This window comes from Hemitrygon akajei, chromosome 6 (assembly GCF_048418815.1).
Source record: "Hemitrygon akajei chromosome 6, sHemAka1.3, whole genome shotgun sequence".
NCBI classification, from domain to species: domain Eukaryota; kingdom Metazoa; phylum Chordata; class Chondrichthyes; order Myliobatiformes; family Dasyatidae; genus Hemitrygon; species Hemitrygon akajei.
The window spans coordinates 78,641,970-78,667,575 of record NC_133129.1 but is presented as its reverse complement, the minus strand read 5'-3'; the positions used below and the strand labels follow the sequence as shown (position 1 = coordinate 78,667,575).

At 40.2% G+C, this 25,606-nt stretch overlaps 1 protein-coding gene across 3 annotated transcripts in view; it reads right to left on the bottom strand.

The window, feature by feature from the left end:
* Window positions 1–273: 273 nt before the first annotated feature.
* The window catches only part of chrna8 (cholinergic receptor, nicotinic, alpha 8), a 364,842-nt gene continuing 339,509 nt past the window's right edge, over window positions 274–25,606 (bottom strand). For all 3 annotated transcript variants that reach the window (XM_073048652.1, XM_073048653.1, XM_073048654.1), the window contains exon 10: window positions 274–4,605. In XM_073048652.1, the coding sequence (XP_072904753.1) occupies window positions 4,084–4,605 (522 nt within the window). In that variant the 3' untranslated portion in view covers window positions 274–4,083. The remainder of the gene's footprint in view (window positions 4,606–25,606) is intronic.

Genomic DNA, 25,606 nt, shown 5'->3' with positions numbered 1-25,606 from the left:
CAGAATTGGTGTCCCATGAGATCCTCAATGACTCTGACCTGCATTCTAAATTTTTCATGGATATCACAATGGCAGCAAAGATTTTGTTTCCTGAATACCTTTAGGTGTATCTTGTGGATTTCAGGCTGCCGATCATGAAAGTCACTATGAAATTTCTCTATCATGCACCATTTGTCGAAATTGCCTATAATTAAAAATTAAACAATTGAAGTGGATTAATTCTTGACTTTTATTGACAGAAAAATTCCAGACAAGCATAAATGTATACGCATGTAAATTTTAATCAAAGAAAGAAGAATGATATGCTAGATACAAATGAAATCTTCAGCTACTTTTAATGCTTTCTTACATAATAGATGAGGCACTCATTAAATATTGGAAATGTTTTGCCAGATATTGTATAAAGCAACCAATCTTGTCTACCTGAGACTATGGTTTAATTTTTATTTTAATACCAGTATAATGCATGAACACTGATGTAAATGGAGATCAACAAGCATTAATTATGCATATATTTATAGTCAGCTATATATCAAATGTATCCTTTGCTGCACATACTGTCACATTTATTGAAAAGGTGGACAGAAAGGAATCTCCAAAGTAAAATCCAGCAAGTTTACCAGAAATTTAAACAACATCAAATATATCAGGCTAGGTTTATGTAAGCTTTGAGCAAATATACCTCAAGGTAAGTAACAGTGGATGACTGTGTAATTCCAGACACTTCTGTATGGCTAAAGTCTAGTTAGCAGTAGAACAAGACTTACTACAAAATGAATTATCACCAAGGGTATTGTTTGATTTAGCCATTTGATGGGATCAATGCACATTGCAGGAGAAACCCATTTTAATACCTTGTAACAGTATGGCTTCTGACAGGCTACGCTAGATGAATTATGGCATACTAATAGGTTTATTGATCAGTGGCCTAAACAAGAAACAGTGATCAACATTTTAAGTGCCTATTTGGCCCTCTTCAAAACATTTATTTGTATGCACCTTATTTTCTGCATTTTTAATAGAGACATCAAATAATAATCTTTTTTTTTAACAGAAGCAATCAAGCTTCCAAGAACACACCTTATGGTGTCATTACACCTCAAACTGGCTTCAAGATATGTTACTACAGGTTAGGACTAAAAAATATCACTCTCCAACTTGCAAATGTCTAGGTGCTATAACTAATGGTGTCCTTACAGCCCCAATTTCCAATTTTAGTTCATTCACTGTAAGAGAGGCACAATAAGTTACAGAGTTGGGGAAGTATATACCAGTAAGCCTAACATCTGTGGTAAGTTAGTTGCTGGAGAGGATTCTGAGGGAGAAGATATACATGCATCATGAAAGTCGGGCATTGATTAGGGATAGGCAGCATGCGCAATCATAATCTTACAAACTTGATTAAGTGTTTGATGAAATAACAAAGAAGGTCAATGAGAGCAGGGTAATGGATGTAATCTATATGGACTTCGATGAGGCCTTTGGTAGGTTCCTCAGGGTAAGCTGCTGTGAAAGGTGAGTTATGATCTGCTGGCCTTCGTCACTAAGTACAGAAGTTGGGATGTTATGCTGTGCTTGTATAAGACACTTGGAATATTGTGGTTAGTTTTGGTCACCCTGCTATAGTAAAGACTTCATTAGATTGTAAATAATGCAGATAAGATTTACAATGATATGGTTAGGACTGAAGGGTCAGAGTTATAGGGAGAGGCTGAACAGTTTAGAACCTTTTTCTCTTGGCACATAGGAGACTGGAAGTGGTCTTATACACAGTATGTGTATAAAATTCTGATGGATATATAATGTGTGAATGTACTCAGTTTTTTCCCCCCAGGGTTGGGAAATCAAGACTGAGGGCACAAGTTTAAGGTTAGGGAAAAGATTTAACCAGAAGTTGAGGGGCAAGAGGAGTTGAAAGAGCTGCCAGAAGAAATGGTTGAAGCAGGCATTAAAACAAACTTTCAAAAAGACCATTGGACAGGTATTGTACACTGACAGGAAAGGTTTAGGAGGTTATAGAACAAGCATCAGCAAATGATAAAAGCTTGTCTGGCTGACATCTTGGTTAGCATGGACCATTTGAGACAAAGGGCCCAAGTCTTTGCTGTATGATACTGTGACTCTTGAAGAGGCAATTCATTCAATCGTCACAGTGCAGAAATGGAAGAGGAAGTATCGGGAAGTGTTGAATTCAGGTGCACATAATTGTTCAAATAAAGTAATGCAATATTTTATGCAGAAGCTATTTAGTATGTGGAACTTTCTACATGTGGACAAATTCAAATTGAAGTTAATAGCATGGAGACTCTGAGCATGAAGAAAATGGAGCAGTAAGATGCCTTTCGGGATAAATGAAGGAAAATTTAATGCAAGACGAACATCAATAGAGAGCAGTTAAGATAAGTGCTATGTTTCTATGCTATATATTCTATGTGCTAATAGAAAATGAAGGGGACAAATAATTATAGGAGCCTTTAGGGCTCAGGAATTATTAACAATAAAGCTAAAATATGCCATCAATGCTGGAAATCTTAAATAAAAGCAGAAAATGCTGTGGACATTCAGCACAATGAAGGGTCATCTGATGAAAGGTTATTTACTTAAATGATGCTGCCTGGCCTAGTGAATATCCCCAGTATTTTTTGGTCTTATTTAAGTAGTTATTAACATATGTTATAGTCAATGATGTTTTTGTTTTAAATACGGTCACTCCTGCTTCATTGGAAATGTGTACATATGAGCAGCTTTAAAATCAATGATCACATAATGTTTCTCTGATCTACGGTATGTCGACTGTACTTTGCCTTAATCTCCAAGCTCCTCTTTGAGAACTGCATATAATCTTTATTGAAAGAGTCTGCGATGAATACCTCAGGATATGTACATGAATTGAATGGATGTAGAACTGCCATTCCACATTCAAACACCAGTTTATTTGGCTTGTCATGGATTCTGTAGCATCTATAGATTTTTCCTTCTGTCAGATTGTGTTAGTTCTGTCACACAACTCACTAGTGACAGATTATTAGTCACATTGACCTCCCAATAGTTCAAACCTATCCGCAGCGTTGTCACACAGGCTATCCAGATATATATACACATTTAAAGAGAATATTATACAATTCATTGGAAAGACTATAATCTTTCCATCAATGATAGGTATTAACAAATAAAGATATCATGACTGTATTAGGAATGTAATTGTTCAGGTACTAGTTTCAAATGCCATTTTCTATTATGATGATGGACCTACTTGTTCTGTTCTTAACTTGTAATTCAGGATTATATTTTTATTAAAAAAGAAAGAATATTTACTGTAACATTTTCTGATGAAACTGCATCAATGTACAACGCTCAACTGAATTGTTTTGGAAGGTTAATGGGAGAGACAAATGTCGTACTGTTTTCTTTTATTTGATGAAGTATTTAGTCACCAGATTGTAGAGGTAAGATTCCTGCCCATTTTCAATTCCCCACTGTGTAGACTGTCTGTGGTAATTGGAAATCAGCAAGTGATCACTGTATCAGTCTCGTCACAAAATCATTTTTGGTAATTAAGTTTGAAAGTTATTAGCAAACATCATTAGTCACACTATTATTTGAACAACAGAATGGTTGATTTCAAATGGAAGTGCAAAATTATTTGTTTTTATATTATTTTTAATGAAAATGGAAGGAATGAGAGCAATGTATGTTTTTTAAATGAGAAATGACTTGCTCAGTAATGGGGCACTCAGCTTAGCATTTTTGACCACTGAAGATTTGCTGAGAAACTGATCTCACGGATTTATTTATATATTTATTCTGATACAGTGCAAAATAGGCCCATCGAGCTGTGCTGCTCCAGAAATCCCCGATTCAACTCTAGGCTAATCATGAGATAATTTACAATGACCAATCAGTATGTCCTTGGACTGTGGGAAGAAACCGGAGCACCCGGAGAAAATTCATGCATTCCACAGGGAGGACATACTGACTCCTTACAGGTGATGTCAGATTTGAACTCCAAACTCCAACGCGCCCAGCTGTAATAGCATTGTGCTAACTGCTATGCTACACTGGCACCCTCATACAAATCATGTTTCATGCAAAATCTTTAGAAATAGCTTCAATGAAATTAGGGGCTGACATCAATATGGCAAATGTACAAACTATAGAAAAAACGGTAAATGTTACGAGGCAGAGTCTGTCAACAACCGCGGCAGCAAACTTCCATTCGCTGCAGATGGCTTCACCTTCGTCCTGGTCCTTGAAGTGCCTGGTGATGAACTGCAGCTCCTCTAGAATCTTCCCTATCTCAGGAGGACTGCCAACCAGAAGCCCACTCTGTGCAATGCCATTGTCCTCAGTGGGTGCACAAGCGATCCGATCGCACATGAGGCTCGAGTCGCTGCAGGGGGGGCAGCATGGGTTCTCCACAGTGTGATAGCCAACGTAGATCATGTTGCCATTGCTAGAACGCTGCCTGGGAAGCCTGCTCATCTCCATGCTGCTGCTGAGGTTTTGCTGCTGTTGGTTGTACCTGTAAGGGATGTCAGTCTTTCCTTCTCCAGGTTTCTTCATTCGGAGAAACCATGCACACCAGTTCAACAGCACCACTCGCACCTGTCAGAAAGTTAGGAGAAATATAGTTCAAAACGAGGAACAAATTTACAATTTGGTAGAGTCTTTCACAACTGCACAATGTGGACATTCAGGTGAACTGCTACACTCTGGACTTGGACTGCCATACTTTCTGGACTGTTGGATATTAGTTCTTTAAACACCTTGTCGCACTTACAATGCATTAATTTAAATTTTACACCGTAGTATAATGTTTCCTTTTCAGTGAATCATGCAAGTTTCAAGCCCATAAAACATAGTCCGAGTCTGCTCTACCACTCAATCATGATATTTTTCCTCTCATCCCCATTCTCCTGCCTTCTTCCCATAACTTTAATGCCCTTACTAATTAAATACCTATCAACCTCTGCTCTAAGTAAATCCAATGTCTTGGCATCCACAGCTATCTATGGCAATGAATTCCACAGATTCACCATCCTCTGGCTAAAGATATTCCTCCTCATCTTTCTTCTGAGGGGATGTCCTTCGATTCTGAGGCTTTGCCCTCTGGCCCATTTCACCTTGCCCTTTCAAAGTTCAGTAGATCTCAGTGAGATTTCCCTTCATTCTTCTAAACTCCAATGAGTGCAGGTCCAGAGCCATTAAGCACCCCTCATATGTCAACCTTTTCATTTCCAGATGATGAACATCCTCTACACCCTCTTCAATACCAGCATATCCTTTCTTAGATATGGAGCCTGAAGCTGCTCAGAATACATCAAATGTGGTCTGACTAGGAGAACATAAGAGACAAATCGCCATGAGTTTGAAGGGAATGTAAAAATGGCGACCCAGTGACTTCATAAGGAATACTGGAAACAGGGCTCCGATGAGTTTATAAGGAGCTGTGAGTTTAAAGAAAACATCAGAAATATTTTGCAGTGAGTTGGATGCCGAACCTTTGGGATTTCTGGGCAACCAGTCAGCTGATTATTGGACCTTTACTAAATATCTAGTGGTGTTATAAGTACACAAATAGCAATTGTTTGGGAAATGGAGCACCTAACTTGTGTAAACAATCCATTTTAGTTGCGTTAGTTGAGGATGAAACATTGGAGTTTGAAGATAATAGTTTGAAGAAAGCCATATAACTATGGGAGGGGTAAAGTGAGCCTTAAAAATGAAATCTACACTGCCAAGATTCCAGTGGAGTCCAGCAACATGGTGATTGTTATTGGCTAGTAATCCAGAAACCTGGAGGAATTACATGTAGATCTGGACTTAAACTCACCACAGTAGCTGGTTAATTACTAAAATAAAACTGGACTTAAATGTCCAAAACAGTGATCATAAATCTATTGGATTATTGTAAAATCCCGTCTGATTCATCAAAGTTCTGGGAAAGAAACCTATTGCTCCCCACCCTCCCTGCCTGTTCCAGCCTAAGTGCAACCCTAAAATCCAGTTAGGTGGTTGACCTTAACTTTAAGCAGGTTAAAATACCCAGTATGAGCTAATGAGGTTTACTATTGGTGATCACCCCTTCACCACTTGGTCTTTTATTTTAATTTTATTTGCATAGAATAGGCCCTTTCGGCCCTTCAAGTTCCACCGACCCAGCAACATCCAACAGACCTGATTAACCACAACCTAATCACTGGATAATTTACAATGACCAATTAACCTACCTGGTAGGTCTTTGGATTGTGTGAGTAAATCAGAGGACTTGGAGAAAACCCACACACTCCACGGGGAGGATGTGCAGACACTCCTTACAGAAAGGCACCAGAATTGAACTCTGTAATGCTCTGAGCTGTAACTGCATTGCTTTAACCACTATGCTACTGATGCTTACCAGTGACTTTCTCACTCTAAGTCTCTCAAACCCTCTATCCCTCTTTTTTTGACAGTACATTTTCAAAATCCATCATTCTGACAAAACTTTTAATCATCCATTTCAATACTCAATATTCAATGGAAGTCCAAGGGTATATGTTCCCTTTTCCTCCCCTTTCTGCATCCAGAAGTTTGTAATCTTTTTGCAACTCCATACTCTTCCCTTTCTGTCATCTCTCCCCTTTTCACTACTCTCTGTGCAACCACAGGAGATACAACACCTGCCTTTTTATCTCATCCCTTCCCACTAGGGATGAGATATAAAGGGATCCAAACAGTCCTTCTGGGTGTTGCATCAATTCACTCACACCTCTTTGATTTAATTATTATAATTAGAGCTCAGAATGTGGTCTCTTCCATAATGGAGAAAGAAAACATACATAAATTTGGTGATTTTACAGAAAGCACTCCCCCCCCACCCCAGCACCTTCAGTCCATGAGGGAAACTTTAATTTCTACTTAGGTGGCATTTTAATTCTCCATTCATTCCTCTTACTTTGTGTTTGGCTTCCTGTACTATTCTAATGAAGCCCAAAGCAGGCTGAAAGAACAACGCGGCATTAGCCATTTGGGAATGCTGCAACAATTCAGATAACCAGTTTTATCTATTTAAAGCAACACACACAAAATGTTGGAAGAACTCAGCAGGTTAGACTCTCGGCTGAAACATCAACTGTTTATTAATTTGCAAAGGTGATGCCTGACCTGCTGAGTTTGTCCAGCAGTTTGTGTGTGTTGCTTTGGATTTCCAGCATCTGAAGACTTACTTGTATTTATATTTTTATCTGTTTAGCCAGTTCTCATACACAGCCTCTACCTATAGCATTGGTTCTGTTTTTCTCCACGTGCTGCTGGAAGATCCCAACATTGTTTTGTTTCAGGTCCTGAGCTACTGCTGTAGTCAGTCGTGGGTGATTGATTACAGATTGGTTTGCACATAGAAGGCAGAGAGTGGTTGTAGATGGAGCATATTCTGCCTGGAGGTTGGTAAACAATGCTGTCCCCCAGGGATCTGTTCTAGGACCCTTTTTCAAAGTCCCATTGCAATCTACAATCTACTACTCTCTCCACAACTCCACCAACCTTCATATCATCTGCAAACTTACTAACCCACATTTCCACTAAAAATGTGTGAAGAATTTAGGAAGGCAAATGGGAGTCTGGTGCAAGGCTACATAAATAAAGAGAAGGTACTTGATGCCTCAGTGGCTTAAAGATGGATAAATCCCCAGTGCTGGATGAGATTTCTCTCAGGTTGAAATGGGAGACAAGGGAAGATATTGTTAGGGCTCTGGGTGAGACTTTTGAATCTTCATTGGCCGCAAGTTGAGGTACCAGGTAACTGGAGCATGGCAAATGTGTTCCATTTCTGAGGGACAGGATTAATGATCACTTGGAAAGGCAGAGGGAGCTACTCTAGCTAGCATGGTTTCATCAAGTGCAGATCCTAACTGACTAACTTGAGTGATTTTTGTGAAAAGTATATTAACGAAAGTCAGCATAGTTGTGAGGAGATGTCCTGTCTCAGAAATTTGATTGAAGATTTCAGAAAGTGATAAGGGTGACTACCGGGAGTAGGATAGTGGATATTGTCCAGCTAGACTTCAGTAAAATATTTGGTAACTACACATGGTAGGTTGATTCAGAAAATTCAGTAACATGAAATCCAGGGTAAGTTGGTAAAATTTACTTGGTCGTGGAAGTTAAAGGATTTTTTGGTAGAGGGGTGTTATTCTGATTGGATGTCTTTCACCAGTAGTGCTCACCAAGTATTGATGCTGGAACCTCTTGTTTGTAATATAGATTAATGATATAGATGAAAATGTAAGTGATCTGATGATTAGTATTTGTAGATTAAATGAAATTGGTGGATGAAGAGGAAGTTGTCATAGGTTATAGCAAGATATAGACCAGTTGGAAATTTAGGTGGAGAAATGGCAGATAGGGCATTAGCGAGGTGATGAATTGTGGGGTGTCAAATGCAAGAGGAAAGTATACAGTAAATGATAGGAGATTTGGGATGTATTGATGTAATCTTGGAGTGCAAACCCATGGCTCCCAAAAAGTGACAACACAAATAAATAGGAAAGTTAAACACTCCAAATCTGACAACATGTTAGATGAATCTTTTTGGTGCTCATAACATTCTTCCTGTCTTGTGGTGACCAGAACTGCACACAGTGTTCAAAATGTAGCCTAACTAAAATGTATTACAACTACAACATAACATTCTACTAATGTACTCATTGTTACAGCTGATGGAGGTGAACATACTGTACACCAAGTACACCTTCTTGACGACCTTATCCACTTGTGCTGCCACTTTCAAGGAGCTATGATCTTGGACAGCAATGCACCACAATAAGAACAGGTGCCAAGCTTAGCTTTCTAAACACAGCAGCTGACATTTCCAAAGATCAAACTGTTGTTTTTAAATAAATTAACCAATATTCTTAGTTTAGCTCCTGGGAACCAGTCTTCAGTTCTTAATGTAAATGGCAAACAGTAATCAGATTGAAGTTATAAGGCCAACTTTGCAAACAAATACTGTCCACAGAGCATATTGCTCAAGAGGTGTATTGTAAGACAATCATCATCACCATTATGAGCTGTGTCGTCTGATGTGGGCAATCATGGTCTTTGACCATAATTGTTCTTGGCAATCATTTCTGCAGGAGTGGTTTGCCATTGTCTTCTTCTGGGCAGGATCTTTAAAAAACTGGTGACCCCAGCCATCATCAATGCTCATCAGAGATTGTCTGCCTGGCATTAGTGGTTGCATAACCAGGATTTGTGATATGCACCAGCTGCTCATACGGCCATCCACCACCTGCTCCCATGGCTTCACATAACCCTGAACGAAGGGCTAAGCAGGTGCTAACATCTTGTCCAAGGCTGACCTGCATGTTAGTGAAGGGAAGGAATGCCTTTCACCTTCTTTGGTAGAGTCACATGTCCACCCTGCCACGCATGTGTAAGACAATGGGGCACCTAGATGCGACTCAAGTAACAGCAGTACTCTCAATGGATACGATTAAATATTCCCGTTTCAGCCTGATACAGCTAAAAAGCGCAACTGCTTCCAAGGTCAGTACAGTCAACAAAGATGTCTTAATGCGTTTAAACGAACTATCGCTACTGAAAACCCATGGAAACAACACTGATTGTGATTGGAAGTGCCCAAGGAGGACATCTCGGAGGAAGCGCGGGTGTAGATTGGGGTTACGAGTGTGTTTAAGGAAATTGAGTTTTAAACTCCCTATACCGACTACCTTGCTGGCAAATGTGTAATCTCTGGTGAATAAAATCGATGATCACAGAGCTAAGGAGCCGAATCAGTGGAACATTAGGACTATGTGCGTCCTTTTGTTTCACAGAATCCTGGTTAACCCCTTCCGTACCAGATGCAGCAATCCAGATCAAAGGGTTTACGATACACCATCAGGATAGATCTATAGAGTCTCTCAAAAGCGAAGCTGGAGGAGTATGCCTCATGATCAACTCTTCTTGGTGCACAAATATATCAGTGCTGTCCAAATCCTGCTCACCAGACCTGGAATATCTAGCTGTAAAGTGCCGTCCCTTTTACCTACCATGGGAGTTCTCTGGGGTCATTTTGGTAGCAGTTTACAATCCACCTCAGGCTATTGTCAAGCAGGCTTTAGATGATCTAAGCAATGGGATTAGCATGCATGAAACAGAGCATCCTAATGCCTTCACCATAGTTTTGGGAGATTTTAACCAGGACAGTCTGAAAAAAAATCACTAAGCAACTGCCATCAACAGATCATTGCAATACCAGAGGAAACAACACACTGGACCATTGCTAAACCACCATTAAGAATGCATACCGTGCTATTCCACGCCCTCACTTCGGGTAGTCTGATCACTTGACTGTACTTCTACTCCCTGAGTATAGGCAGAGACTGATGACTGTAGAACCAGCAGTGAGGACCAAGAAGGTATGGACAAGGGAGGCACAGGAGCACCTACAGGACTGCTTTGAATCAGTGGACTGACTGTATTCAGGGATTCATCTTTGAACCTGGATGAATATGCTACAGTTGTTACTTACTTCATTAAAACCTGTGTGGATGAGTTTGTGCTCACAAAGACTTGCTGTGCATTCCCAAACCAAAAGCCATGGATGAACCCGGAGTTACATCGTCTGTTGAAGGCTAGATCTGTGGCATTCAAGACTGGTGACCCAGGCCTGTACCAGGAAACCAGGTATGATTTGCGGAGGGTTATTTCAAGGGTGAAGAGTCAATTTCGAATGAGGTTGGAGGTGACATCAGATGCAAAACAACTCTGGCAGGGTTTGCAAGACATTACTTCCTACAAAGCAAAACCCAATAGCATGAATGGCAGCGATGCTTCACTACCAGATGAACTCAATGCCTTCTACGCATGCTTTGAAAGGGAGAACACAACTACAGCTGTGAAGATCCCTGCTGTACCTGATGACCCTGTGATCTCTGTCTCAGAGGCTGATGTTAGGCTGTCTTTAAAGAGAGTGAACTCTCGCAAGGCAGAAGGTCCCGATGGAGTACCTGGTAAAGCTCTGAAAACCTGTGCCAACCAACTAGCGGGAGTATTCAAGGACATTTTCAACATCTCATTGCTACAGGTAGAAGTTCCCACTTGCTTCAAGAAGGCAACAATTATACCAGTGCCTAAGAAGAATAATGTAGGCTGCCTTAATGATTATTGCCTGGTAGCACTCACATCGACAGTGATGAAATGCTTTGAGAGGTTGATCATGACTAAACCGAACTCCTGCCTCAGAAAGGAGCTGGACCCATTGCAATTTGCCTATTGCCACAATAGATCAACAACAGATGCAATCTCAATGGCTCTCCACACGGTTTAGACCACCTGGACAACACAAAGACCTGCTTCAGGATGCTGTTCATCGACTATAGCTCAGCATTTAATACCATCATTCCCAGAATTTTGATTGAGAAGTTGCAGTACCTGGGCCTCTGTACCTCCCTCTGCAATTGGATCCTCAACTTCTTAACTGGAAGACCAGTCTGTGTGGATTGGTGATAACATACCCTCCTCGCTGATGATCAACACTGGTGCACCTCAGGGTTGTGTGCTTAGCCCACTGCTCTACTCTCTATATACACATGGCTGTGTGGCTAGGCATACTCAAATACCATCTATAAATTTGCTGATGATGCAATCATTGTTGCTAGAATCTCAGATGGTGGCGAGAGGTCAGTAAGACGAAAGAGCTGATTGTGGACTTCAGGAAGGGTAAGTCAAAGGAACATATATCAATCCTCATAGTAGGATCAGAAGTGGAGAAAGTGAGCAGCTTCAAGTTCCTGGGTGTCAAGATTTCTGAAGATCTAACTTGGTCCCAACATATCAATGTAGTTATAAAGAAGGCAAGACAGCGTCTATACTTCATTAGGAGTTTGAAGAGATTTGGCATGTCAACAAATACACTCAAAAACTTCTACAGTTGTACAGTGGAGATAATTCTGACAGGCTGCATCACTGTCTGGTATGGGGGGGCTACTGCATAGGACCAAAAGAAGCTGCAGAAAGTTGTAAATCTAGTCAGCTCCATCTTGGGTACTGGCCTACAAAGTATCCAGGTCATCTTTAGGGAGCGGTGTCTCAGAAAGGCAGCGTCCATTATTAAGGACCTCTAGCACCCAGGGAATACCCTTTTCTCACTGTTACCATCAGGTAGGAGGTACAGAAGCCTGAAGATGCACACTCAGTGAATCAGGAACAGCTTCTTCCCCTCTGCCATCCGATTCCTAAATGGACATTGAAACTTTGGACACTACCTCACTTTTTTTTAATATACAGTATTTCTGTTTTTTCAATCTATTCAGTATGTGTAATTGATTTGCTTATTTAATTATTATTTTAAAATTTATTTATTATTATTATTATTTTATTATTTATTTATTATTTTTTTCTCTGCTAGATTATGTATTGCATTGAACTGCCGCTGCTAAGTTAACAAATTTAATATCACATGCTGGTGATAATAAACCTGATTCTGATTTTGATTCTGATATTTAATTTGGCTTTCAATCTAGATAGAACTGGCTAAGTTGTTAAGTTCAAGGAAGTTTGCAGACCAGATTGATATTATCTTTGTGGGTAGCTAGGAACTCTGTATCCAAAAGCTTTTAGACCATTTGTGTAAAAAGGCATTTGAATAAAATATTCACATGATTGTGAAGGCACCCAAGTGGCAGAAAAACACTATAAATGTAGAAAGCATTTCTTGCTTATTACAAATGATCGAGGAACTTCAAGAAGAATGACAGAAACATGGGGTGAACTAGAATCCATTCTTCTGTCTTGACTTCTGCAAATGATGACTGGTTCATCTGCAGTTTGTTAGTATGTCTTTTTAGCTTCTAGAAATTGTACCCGTGTTTTGGAAATCCTTTGTGTTTTAGAAATGCTTTGCAATTTGGAAGTCTTCTGTAAGAAAGAAATCCTCTGACGTTAAACTGTATTTTAAGAATGTGCTTGGGCTTAAACATGAATCACTAAAAATAAATGAACTGTGTTTAAATTACTTTTAACTAATTTTAAGAACCTTTAAAACTGATAAAATGAAGCAAGAGTGTAACTCATGATTGTAGAGCCATACAGAGAAAATAATCAGTACTGGGAATTCAGTTAACCCATATGCTATCCCTGGACTAACCTGTACTGAAATCAGCTGAAGTCTTCTTGACTGCTGTTCTAATAAACTTACAGACAGAGTAGTTCCAAATGAACGGATTGACACCTTTATACTTCCATAATATGCTAACAAATTGTGTTTTAGGTGGAACTAGATACTGTGGACAGTGCAGAAGTGAAATAGCAGGATAATAACTGCGGCATGGACATTATTTTCCTTGCTGGTTGTTATCAACTGTTTAATTCATGGAAACCCCTGCGACCTGGACCAGTGATATCAGCATGATTCCAATTACGCAAGTCTCACAGAAAGTAAAAAAGCACAAGATTCAAAAGCAGCGTATCAGAACATGTAAGGGAGAATGCAGCATCTAAGTAGTGCATACAGTACATTTTTTTTTGTAAACAAATATTAGATTTTCTGCACCAGGAAGAGAGGAGCTGATTAAAATTCTGTAAGTGCTCTTCAGTGTACAAGACATTGTTTCTAACCATAGTGCAATTAACCATAACGGACAGGTTGAGTCCAATGAGAAATAACCTTAATCAGTATTAATATGTTTGACAGAATGACATCCATCTTATGAGGTCCTTGTCACTGCCCAAATACCAAGACAAACTTTTAATCTACATGATTATATTTTCAATAATTGTAGGGTTTTCTTTTGATTGATTAAGTCCTCAACAAATTGCAACTGCTATTTGCTTATCTGCAGAGGATTGTGCTACAGATGGAACTATGGCTGCTTGTTTTCAGAATTCTCTCTTTACAACAGCCAAGGGAAATCTCAGAAACCAAGATAATGGGCTGCAGTTTTAGTTTTAATATAAATGCAGATGTTTGTACTTATATTAAACAATATAATTCAATACAACATAAGAAAGAAGATGCTTGTTTGTCTCTATGGTGTTCTCTCAAGTTCTGTATCATTGTAACATGAGCAGAATTCACTTACTGTAGCCCCATAGTTCTGAAAGTGAGTGATACTGAGTTTCTAAGGGGGTAATAAGCATAAAGGGGGCAGTGGGGGGCATGTTCAGTAGAAAGTGGGCAGCTGAGGAATTAGAGGTTTAATTTAATAAATTAATTACTTATCATAAGCACTTGATCCTCAGTGTCACATAATTATAAACAATGATCACAGAATCCCCTGATCACTTACTCACCCACCGTTCTCTTAGACTTTGCTCGAAGCACATTATAGTTGTTGAAAAGCAATGTGACACTTCTGTATTTAGCACATCATGAGAAATCTGGACTGAAGAAATCTTGTTATTTCCAGAACTGGCCTGTGGATTAGTGCTGTTCACTACTGTAGTACAGGGTTAGCTAGATTTCCACACTCTAATCATGCAATGACACAATTCCTATGAATTAGGGTATGCTGTTCAAAGGGGTTCAGTTCATAATCTGCCCTTTTGAATGATTTTGACCACATTTCTCTAGCCAATGACCCAACTGAGATATCGCTACCCCACTTTATGTACCTTCAGGCCGAGAGTCAGGTTTTGCCTGAGTAATGATAGTGTTATAAATTTCCCCTTTATTGATTGCAGTGCTTGAGGTTAGACTTAAACAATAAGTGAAAGCAGACCAAATGAAAACAAAGTGTTGACAGATTAACATGGAGTATATGGGATATGGATTGATACCAGCACCAAGGAACCAAGAGCAGCTAATGTGTCTATTGTATGAAATTTTTTTACAAATGAGGCAATGAAGCCACCAAGGCTCCTTGAACTTTTGAAAAGAATATACTCTGACAAAGCAAACAAGAACTTGTCTTAATTTCAGTCGCTTCATAAAAACTTTCAGAAATGCAAAGCAGTTAAAAACATGTTTGCCAGCACTTCGCAACAGAACAGTGATGGTTTGTGTGCTTCATGCAACATTTTATTGCTAAATCTGGAAAACATCATACAATTGGAGAAAAACTGATTCCGCCAGCAGCAAGGGAGGTTCAGAGTATGGTTATGCATTAACTCATCAGAGCAAAGAATGAAAATGATTCATCTCAGCGATGACTCTAATCAAAGATGAATAGATAAAATGTCCGAGAATGTGGAAAACACTTTGTACAACAAACCTAGGACAACAGAATTTGCACTGCAGTTGGTTGAGACAACTTTGCTAGGCACAAATCTGTGCTTCTTAGTTACGTTTCCTTCATAAAAGATGAAAGCATTGTTCAAGAGTTGTTATTTGCAAGGGGACTGGAAACATTCCACTCACCAACATTCTTGCTCGTGCAACAGACAGGGCACCATCGATGAAAAGATGCCACCTTGATGTTGTTATTTTCTTGAAAAAAACTGTTACCTAACATATTTACAATCCACTGTATAAATCACAGATAACATCTTGATGCAAAAAGCCCAAGTGATTGGCTGCTCAGATCATTAAATACTGTTATCACGTAGTAAATACAATTCTCGACTATTTCAAGAGCTTTGTATTGAGAAAGATGAAAAGTTTGAACACTTGCTGTTGCACACAGAAGTCAGATGGCTCTGAAAAGGAAACTGCCTGAGACACTTTCATGCACTTTTTGAAACTGTGATAAAATTCTTTGAAGACTCGAATGCTTTATTCAGTAATCAACTCAAGAAATGACTTTGACATTGCTTATTTGTCAGGATTATTTTCAAAGTTTACTGAAATCAAACTTCAATTGCAAAGAAAATGACGTGAATCTTATCAAAGTCAAATCAGTCTCCACATTTCTGCCCAAGCTACCCTATCTAAGTGCAACATTGGCTATCACAACCTTTTCCAATTTCTAAGTTTGAAGAGAAAAAAAAGATGATGATCTTCAAGTATGCTGTGCTTGAACTCTGCAGGTTGGGCAGCATCCATTGAAATGAGCAGTCAACGTTTCGGGCTGAGACATTGACTGTTCATTTCAACAGATGCTGCCTGACCTGCTGAGTTCATCCAGCTTTTTTATGTGTTAATATACATTCTAAAATGGTCAATGCAATTTGGTTTTACTGTAATTAAAGAGATAAATTTTATTTGTAGCTTTAAACAGAGCACTGCTTTGAACTTGCCGTTCCTATATTCTTTCATTGTGCATCGTAAACCAAAATTCTTTATAGTTTTAAACTAATGGCCAGAAGGGAAGAGGGGTCACTGGGACTGTGGTCTGGGAGCTACTGCTGTAGCTCAAACAAAATACAACACTTTGATAGGACTGCTGATCATTAAACAATTAATCTAGTTTTAAGCAGAGACAACTTTTATTGTAATTGTAATGAAGGAACACCACAGAGGTGTTTAATGGTGAAGAAAATTAACTCTGTACTGCTTTTGGAATCTTTCAGTGATGTTCCTTTTCCAGTTATTGGGGTCATTTTATCCTCATCCAAATGCAGCAATATTAGTGAATGAAAATATACTTTTTTCTAGTTTTCATTAATTATATCTTGAATTTAGATTCTCACCAGAGATAGCAGAAGGGGTCCATTCAGCTAAACATGTCTGCACATTTTGTCTTATAATTGAAGCAGTAAAGGACAAAATAATAACAAAACATCAGGTATTCATTTATAATTAAATATTTTGTTTCAAGTTGAAATTCATTTCACCCATGGCTGGGATAGAGAACAGGAATGTCAACATTTTAGGTAGCACTGATGAAGATCAATTGGGAGGTACGTGGAGCAGGAATACGAGTGGTGAGTGAGATTTGGTGGCTTGGTTGATGTGCTTTCAATGGTGACCCTCCAGCACTGACATTCTATCACTCTGACCGTTATATGGTCTGTAACTATAAATGACAATGTGCCCAGTACTGAAGCAATCAACTTTATAGAGACCAATATTAACCTTCTAAACATAGAAACATAGAAAACCTACAGCACAATGCAGGCCCTACGGCCCTCAAAGTTGTACTGAACATGTCATAACCTTAGAAATTACATAGGGTTACCCATAACCCTCTATTTTTCTAAGTTCCATGTACCTATCCAGGAATCTCTTAAAAGACCCTATCATATCTGCCTCCACCACCATGGCCGGCAGCCCATTCCACTCACTCACCACTCTCTCCATAAAACACTTACCCCTGACATCTCCTCTGTACTTACTTCCAAGCACCTTAAAACTATGCCCTCTCGTGCTAGCCATTTCAACCCTGGGAAAAGGCCTCTGACTATTCACACGATCAATGCCTTTCATCATCTTATGCACCTCTATCAGGTCACCTCTCATCCTCTGTCGCTCCAAGGAAAAAAGGCTGAGTTCACTCAACCTATTCTCATAAGGCATGCTCCCCATTCCAGGCACCATTCTTTTAAATCTCCTCTGCACCCATTCTATGGTTTCCACATCCTTCCTCTTGTGAGGCAACCAGCATTGAGCACAGTACTGCAAGTGGGGTCTGACCAGTATTCTATATAGCTGCAACATTACCTCAATCCCTCAATTGATGAAGGCCAATGCACCATGTGCTTTCTTAACCACGGAGTTAACCTGCGCAGCAGCTTTGAGTGTCCTGTGGACTCGGACTCCAAGATCACTCTGATCTTCCACACTGCAAAGAGTCTTACCATTAATACTATATTCTGCCATCATATTTGACCTACCAAAATGAGCCACCTCACACTTAACTGGGTGAACTCCATCTGCCACTTCCCAGCCCAGTTTTACATCCTATCAATGTCTTGCTGTAACCTCTGACAGCCCTCCACACTATCCACAACACCTCCAACCTTGGTGTCATCAGCAAATTTATTAACCCATCCCTCCACTTCCTCATCCAGCTCATTTATAAAAATCACAAAGAGTAGGGGTCACAGAGTAGGGTGAGACACACCACTGGTCACCGACATCCATGCAGAATATGACCCATCTATAACAGCTCTTTGTCTTTTGTGGGCAAGCCACTTCAGGATCCACAAAGCAATGTTTCCTTGGATCCCATGCCTCCTTACTTTCACAATAAGCCTTGCATGGGGTACCTTGTTAAATGCTTTGCTGAAATCCATATACACTACATCTACTGCTCTACCTTCATCACTGTGTTTAGTCACATCTTCAAAAAATTCAATCAGGCTTGTAAGGCATGACCTGCCTTTGACAAAGCCATGCTGACTATTGCTAATCATATTATTCCTCTCAAAATGTTCATAACTCCTGCCTCTCAGGATCTTTTCCATCAACTCCAAGGCAGAGTACAAAATAAATGGCAGGATATTTGGCAGTGTGGAGGAGCAGAGGGATCTGGGGGTACATGTCCGTAGATCCCTGAAAGTTGCCTCACAGGTAGATAGGGTAGTTAAGAAAGCTTACGGGGTGTTAGCTTTTATAAGTCGAGGGATAGAGTTTAAGAGACGTGATGTAATGATGCAGCTCCATAAAACTCTAGTTAGGCCACACTTGGAGTACTGTGTCCAGTTCTGGTCGCCTCAGTATAGGAAGGATGTGGAAGCATTGGAAAGGGTACAGAGGAGATTTACCAGGATGCTGCATGGTTTAGAGAGTATGGATTATGATCAGAGATTAAGGGAGCTAGGGCTTTACTCTTTGGAGAGCAGGAGGATGAGAGGAGACATAATACAAGATATTACAAGGAATAGACAGAGTGGACAGCCAGCGCCTCTTCCCCAGGGCACCACTGCTCAGTATAAGAGGACATGGCTTTAAGGTAAGGGGAGGGAAGTTCAAGGGGGATACTAGAGGAAGGTTTTTCACTCAGAGAGTGGTTGGTGCGTGGAATGCACTAACTGAGTCAATGGTGGAGGCAGATACTCTAGTGTAGACAGGTATATGGAGGAATTTAAGGTGGGGGATTATATGGGAAACAGGGTTTAAGGGTCGGCACAACATTGTGGGCTGAAGGGCCTGTAATGTGCTGTACTATTCTATGTTCTACGTTAAAGAAGCTGTAATAAAGAAATCATTAGCAATTATTCATTTTGTACCACAATTTTGAATAGCAGAATGAGATTAAGTAGGAAGGAGGGATAAGAGCCCAATCTGAAGTGCATTAGAATTGTCTATTGTTGGGTATAAATGGCAAAGGTCTTTAACATAAAAGTTGCTGGCAAAGCTTCACTATAGGAAGGATATGGAAGCATTGGAAAGGGTATAGAGGAGATTTCCCAGGATGCTGCCTGGTTTAGAGAGTATGCATTATGATCAGAGATTAAAGGAGTTAGGGCTTTACTCTTTGGAGAGGAGGATGAGAGGAGACATGATAGAGGTAAACAGGATATTAAGAGGCACCACTGCTCAATACAAGAGGACATGGCTTTAAGGTAAGGGGTGGGAAGTTCAAGGGGGAATATTAGGGGAAGGTTTTTCACTCAGAGAGTGGTTGGTGTGTGGAATGCACTGCCTGAGTCAGTGGTGGAGGCAGATACACTAGTGAAGTTTAAAAGACTACTGGACAGGTATATGGAGGAATTTAAGGTGGGGGGTTATATGGGAGGCAGGGTTTGAGGGTCGGCATAACATTGTGGGCTGAAGGGCCTGTAATGTGCTGTACTGTTCTATGTTCTAACTTACCAACTACTGAAGTAAGACTCACTGGGCTTTAATTTCCTGGGCTATCTTTACGCCCTTTCTTGAATAAGGGAACAACATCCACAACCCTCCAATCCTCCAGAACTAATTCTGTCCTCATCGATGTTGCAAGGATCATCGCCAGAGGCTCAGCAATCTCCTCCCTCACCTCCCACAGTAGCCTGGGATACATCTCATCCGGTCCCGGCGACTTATTCAACTTGATGCTTTCCAAAAGCTCCAGCACATTCTCTTTCTTAATATCTACATGCTCAAGCTTTTCAGTCCACTGTAAGTTATCCCTACAATCGCCAAGATCCTTTTCCATAGTGAATACTGAAGCAAAGTATTAATTAAGTATCTCTGCTATCTCCTCTGTTTCCATGCACACTTTTCCACTGTCAGACTTGATTGGTCCTATTCTCTCACATCTTAAACTCTTGCACTTCACATACTTGTAGAATGCTTTGGGGTTTTCCTTAAACCTGTCCACCAAGGCCTTCTCATGGCCCCTTCTGGCCTTATAATCTTCTAGATCTCTATCATTACCTAGTTTTTTGAACCTTTTGTAAGCTCTTCTTTTCTTCTTGACTAGATTTACAACGGCGTTTGTGCAACACAGTTCCTGTACCCTATCATCCTGTCTCTGTCTCATTGGAACATATCTTCGCGGAACTCTACGCAAATATCCCTTGCACATTTGCCACATTTCTTCTGTATATTTCCCTGAGAGCATCTGTTCCCAATTTATGCTTCCAAGACCCTGCCTGATAGCCTCATAGTTCTCCTTACTCTAATTAAACACTTTCCTAACTTGTCTGTTCCTATCCCTCTCCAATGCTCTGGTAAAGGGGATAGAATTGTGATCACTAGCTCTAAAATAATCTCCCACGGAAAGATCTGACACCTGACCAGGTTCACTTCCCAATACCAGATCAAGTACAGCCTCTCCTCTTGTAGGCTTATCTACATATTGTGTCAAGAAACCTTCCTGAACACACCTAACAAACTCCACCCCATCTAACCCCCTTGCTCTAGAGAGATGCCAATTGATATTTGTGAAATTAAAATCTCCCACCACGACAACCCTGTTATTATTACACCTTTCCAGAATCTGTCTCCCTATCTGCTCCAACTAAAGCACTAATTCTTTTTGGAACTTTGATTATTTGTGGTCTTATTGTCCTTGAATTTTCTTCAATATTACATTACACAGTTTCTTGTGAACAGCTGCATAAATAAGGCTTTAGGAGCAAATTGGAGGCAAGGCAAGTGACTTACCAAAGACTTTCCACAAGCCAGGATTGTGACAGAACACTCACTCCTTGCTCTGATGATTGCAATTCAACAGTACACAAAATTCTTCTCACTATCCAGAAACAAGCAGTTCAATTGATTGACACCCCATCCACCATCCTCTCTGTACAGTTCTTCACCCTTGGCACATAATGGTTGCAACATGCAAAGATCAGGAAGTGCACCACAGTTACCAGCTTGGCTACCTAGCAGCACCTCCCAAACACATGACCACTAACACCAAGAAGGACAATGGCAATAGATACATAGGATTACCGTTATAGGATACACAAGACTGGAAATCCATTGCTGTTCCTGCATTGCTGGTGGGTTAAAATCCTGAAATGCTGTTGGGGTGGCTTCAGCAGAAGAAAGGTAACACCTTCAGAAGTTGGCTCATCATCACTTTTCAAGAGCAATTAAGGGATGGACAGTATATACTGACCTTGCTATCAATGTCCAAATCCCAAGCAATGAATTGGGGCGAGTCTGTCTCCGTTCCTTGTGCAAAACACAATCAGCTCTTTTGCTTTTTGGACATTGAGGGAGAGGTTGTTACCTTGGCAATATAAGATGTACACCAGGACCATTAACTCTGGATTCCTCATTACAAGGAAAGTAAATATCAGCAATGAATATGGAGGTACCTATATAGTCTGACCTTCCCAAGGTGGTGCCAGTAAAGATTCATGACATCCGGCAGGCTGCTTACAAAACTTCTAAATATCCCTCTTTCAAATTACCCACACTGCAATCTGCAGCGTATAATTTTTCTTTAAACAATGTACTTTTGAACCATCTTAATGAAATAGTGATTTCATGATCTTGTCAAGGACTTGTTGGACTTAACTCTCAAGTATACAGGCGAAGGTACATCATCATGACAGAAAGAGAGAGGGGAGTGGTGGACTCCAAGCCAGACTGAAATGCAAAGGAAAGAGACCCCCTCTACCCAGCATCTTGTTAGCAAATATACGGTCACTGGAAAACAAGATTGAGGGCGCAAGGGCAAGATTGCTAAATCATCGGGAAATGAGGAATTGCTGTGTTCTGCATTTCCCAGAGACATGGCTCTCATTGAAAAGCCAGATTCAGTGATCAGACCTGAAGACTTCTCAATATATAGGATGGACAAAACTGCTAATTCAGAGAAGGCAAGAGATGGGGGCTTATGTTTCAAGATAAACTCTCTGTGGTACTTGAAAGTGGCAATTTTGATATACTCCTGTTTCTCCAACCTGGAACATCTAATAATTAAGTGCTGACCATTCTACTTGCCAAGAGAGTTCTCCTCTGTGATCCTGACTACAGTTTACATACTGCAAAAAGCCAGTGGTAATCAGGCACTCGGGATATTGAATGCTGCCATCAGCAAACTAAAATACAGTCCACCTTGGCACATTTCAAATTATACTTGGGGGCTTCAGTCAGGCTTGTTTGAAGAAATCTCTGCACAATTACCATCAGTATATAACCTGCAGCACTAGAGGTCCCGATATATGGCTATACTACAATAAGGAATGCCTATCAATCCATGCCCAGACTGCAATTTGAGAAACCCAACCAGCTGGCTGTCCTTCCCCTATCTGCATACAGGCAAAAGCTAAAGAGCAAGGCTCGAGAAATAAGGACAACAAAGGGGTGGTTTCTGGAGGCAGAGAAGCACCTATGTGATTGCTTCCAGTTGGTGGACTGGGCCATGTTCAAGGACTCAGAATTTCTAAATGAATTCACCACAGTTGTCATGGAGTTTATATGAACAGCTGTATATGAATGTGTCCCCATTCAGAGTCTTACCCAACAAGAAGCCCTGGATGAAGCATGATATCCACATCTGCTGAGGGCCAGATTGGTGGTATCCGGGTTTGGTGACTAAGTAAGATACAAGAGGTCCAGGTACGATCTCCAGAATGCCACCTCACAGATGAAGTGGCAATTCCGAACTGAACTTGAATCACTAAAGAATGCTTGCCAGCTGTGACAGGGCTTGAATGCTATTAGCTCCTAAAAAGTGAAACCAAGCAACATAGCAGAAAACAAGGATTCGCTTCCAGATGAGCTCAATGCCTTCATTGCACACTTTCACCATCAAACGTGGAGGAACTCCATGAATTCCCACAGCCCCTGAAGAACCTGTGATTTCAGTCTCTGAGGCCAACATGAGAGTATCTGTTAGGAGGGTGAACCTTTGGAAAGCATTAAACCCAGCTGAAGAATCTGGCTGAGTAATGAAGACCTGTGCTGATCAACTTGCTGGAGAGTTCACCGATATCCTTAACCTCTCGATTCAGCAGTTTAAGGTATCCTCCTGCTTCAAGAAGGATATAGTAACCTGCCTCAATGACTGTCATTTAGTAGCACTTACATTCACTGTGGAGTGCTTTGAGAGGTTAGTGATGAAAAACATCACTCCTGCTTGAGATGTTACTTGGATCTCCTCCAATTTGCCTCCCAGCACAACAGTTCAATAGCAGATGTCATTTCATTCTTTCTTCACTCAGCCTGTGGAACATCTGGACAACAAAGATGCATATATCTGCATACAAAGATACATACAAAATTACTCAAAATTATTGAAATATTAAATACACAACTCTTCCCTGCTTTGCTGTAAACTCCAACACAATATAGAATGCATCTCAACTATATATAGAGTACATTGTATAGAAGAACTACTATATACAGATCAGACATCCACAGCATTGTAAATTTAAGGCCTAAAGTTTTGATAGCTGTGGAGGATTTCTTTCTCTTGTGGGATAATGTCTTTCCTGACAAAGGGGATTACTCACTTGGCAGGTGGGACCTGGCACTGGAAGAACCTCAGTTTCAGCGGTGGTTGTAGGAGTTCACTCAAACCACAGGCAGAGATTCTGACAGCTCTAGATGCCTTTCTTCTCATTTTCTCTCTCTGATCTATTTTGATCCATTTCTTTTTCTTTCTTAAATTCCTTCTCTCTTTCACACTATTCCCTTTCTTGTTCACCTTCTTTCTCTCCATCTCTTCCCTCCTTTTCCTTCTTCTAGCTTGTGCATCTTGACCTTCGGAATGTCCATTTAATTCACTGGAGTATTCTCTTATTAATCCTTCTTCTATTCCTTTTATGATTTGATCTCTCTTGGTTTCCGCATCCACAACATCATCTGACAAATCCTCTGTTTTCGTATTTCCATTGACTCCTTTCTTTTTGGTTTTCTATTCATCCAGCTGGGCTTTGGTCTTTGCATCTACTTTTACCAGCGCCTTTTTTGTCTCTGACTTGAAGTTCATAGAATAACCTTAATGTGTGCAGAGTAGATTCTGATTCTTTATACTCATAAAAGCTGAATGCTTGCAACTTTCTTGAAGCTTGTTGCTTAAAACATAGCTACAATTCACATGTAACTGCCTGATTAACATATCAGAAGCTTTCTCAAGTATGTTACCTACAAAAACTGTTATAGAAAGACCATCGCTATCATCACCTTCACGATTCCACTGAGCAGCATGGCCCTTCTTTGGTCCAATAGGCTTTCCAACCAGAGGCACAGAGGTTTGCATCCACCACCTGGTTGTCCTCAGTTCAGTGACAGTTCACGGTGTTTGGCATGGAGACAGTTGCGGCATCATCCAGTACTTTTCCTAATTTGCTTTCAGTTGGCTTCATTGCAGTAGATGTGGCATGCAAATTGTAGGTAGATCTCCAAGCAAGTAGTGGTTGTCTCAGCCACTCACGTCCCCACAATGCTGTCCCTCCTTTTTGTTTAGCAGATACAATCTCAATGTAGCTTGTTGCTTGTTGTATTTCACTGTTACAAATGTCATTCCCACAGGAGTTATCTTTTCTTCAGTATAAGTTCTTAGTTGGATATTTGCAGGCTTCAGTTTAGTATCTTTAAAATGCCGTCCAATCTCATCTTGTGGAATGAATGAAACAGCCAAACTACTGTCCAATTCCATTTTGATTAATTTGTTGTTCACTTCTGGTGTAAGGCATATTGCTAGTTTATTGTTACTTTTCACACTTGAGTTTCAAGGCTACACAATCCTGTGTCACTCTCTTCATTTTCATATTTTTCATCAACAGTGCTCAGATTAGTACTCTGTTGACTCCCTTATGAGTTAGGAAGCCAGAGAAGTTTGGATAAGTACATGGATGGGAGGATCATGGAGGGCTGTGGTCTAAGTGTGGGCCGATGGGATTAGACATGATAACAGTTTGGCATGGAATAGATGGGCCAAAGGGCCTGTGTCTGTGCTGCAGTGCTCTATAAAGTTAAATCCTGGGACAACCTATTCATTAGAAGGTAGAACCACCAAGCAGTGATGAACACAATCTATGAGAAATGCCTACCTTATTCATTTTAGACGGCAGAGCATAACTTGATTACTCAAACTCAAAACCTGAAACACTTAGTCCATGTTTAAAACTCTGGGATGGATACACTTCTTTGGCAGCAGGAAGACATACTGAGATCTTTCAGTTAAAATTGTCTATGAAATATGGATTTATATTTATGTTGTAAAAAGTAGAGATTTTACATATGAAGTACAGTTTTATAGCCAGAACAGTATAGCTTTATTGATGTGTGGTCATATAGCCAGAAGTTTGTATTCATTGTTAAAGAAAAAATTAGAGGCATTGCTACCCCAGTCGTGTTGAATAGTGGGTCAGGGTTGAGGGGCCAAGTGGCCATTCCTGCTCCTATTTTTTT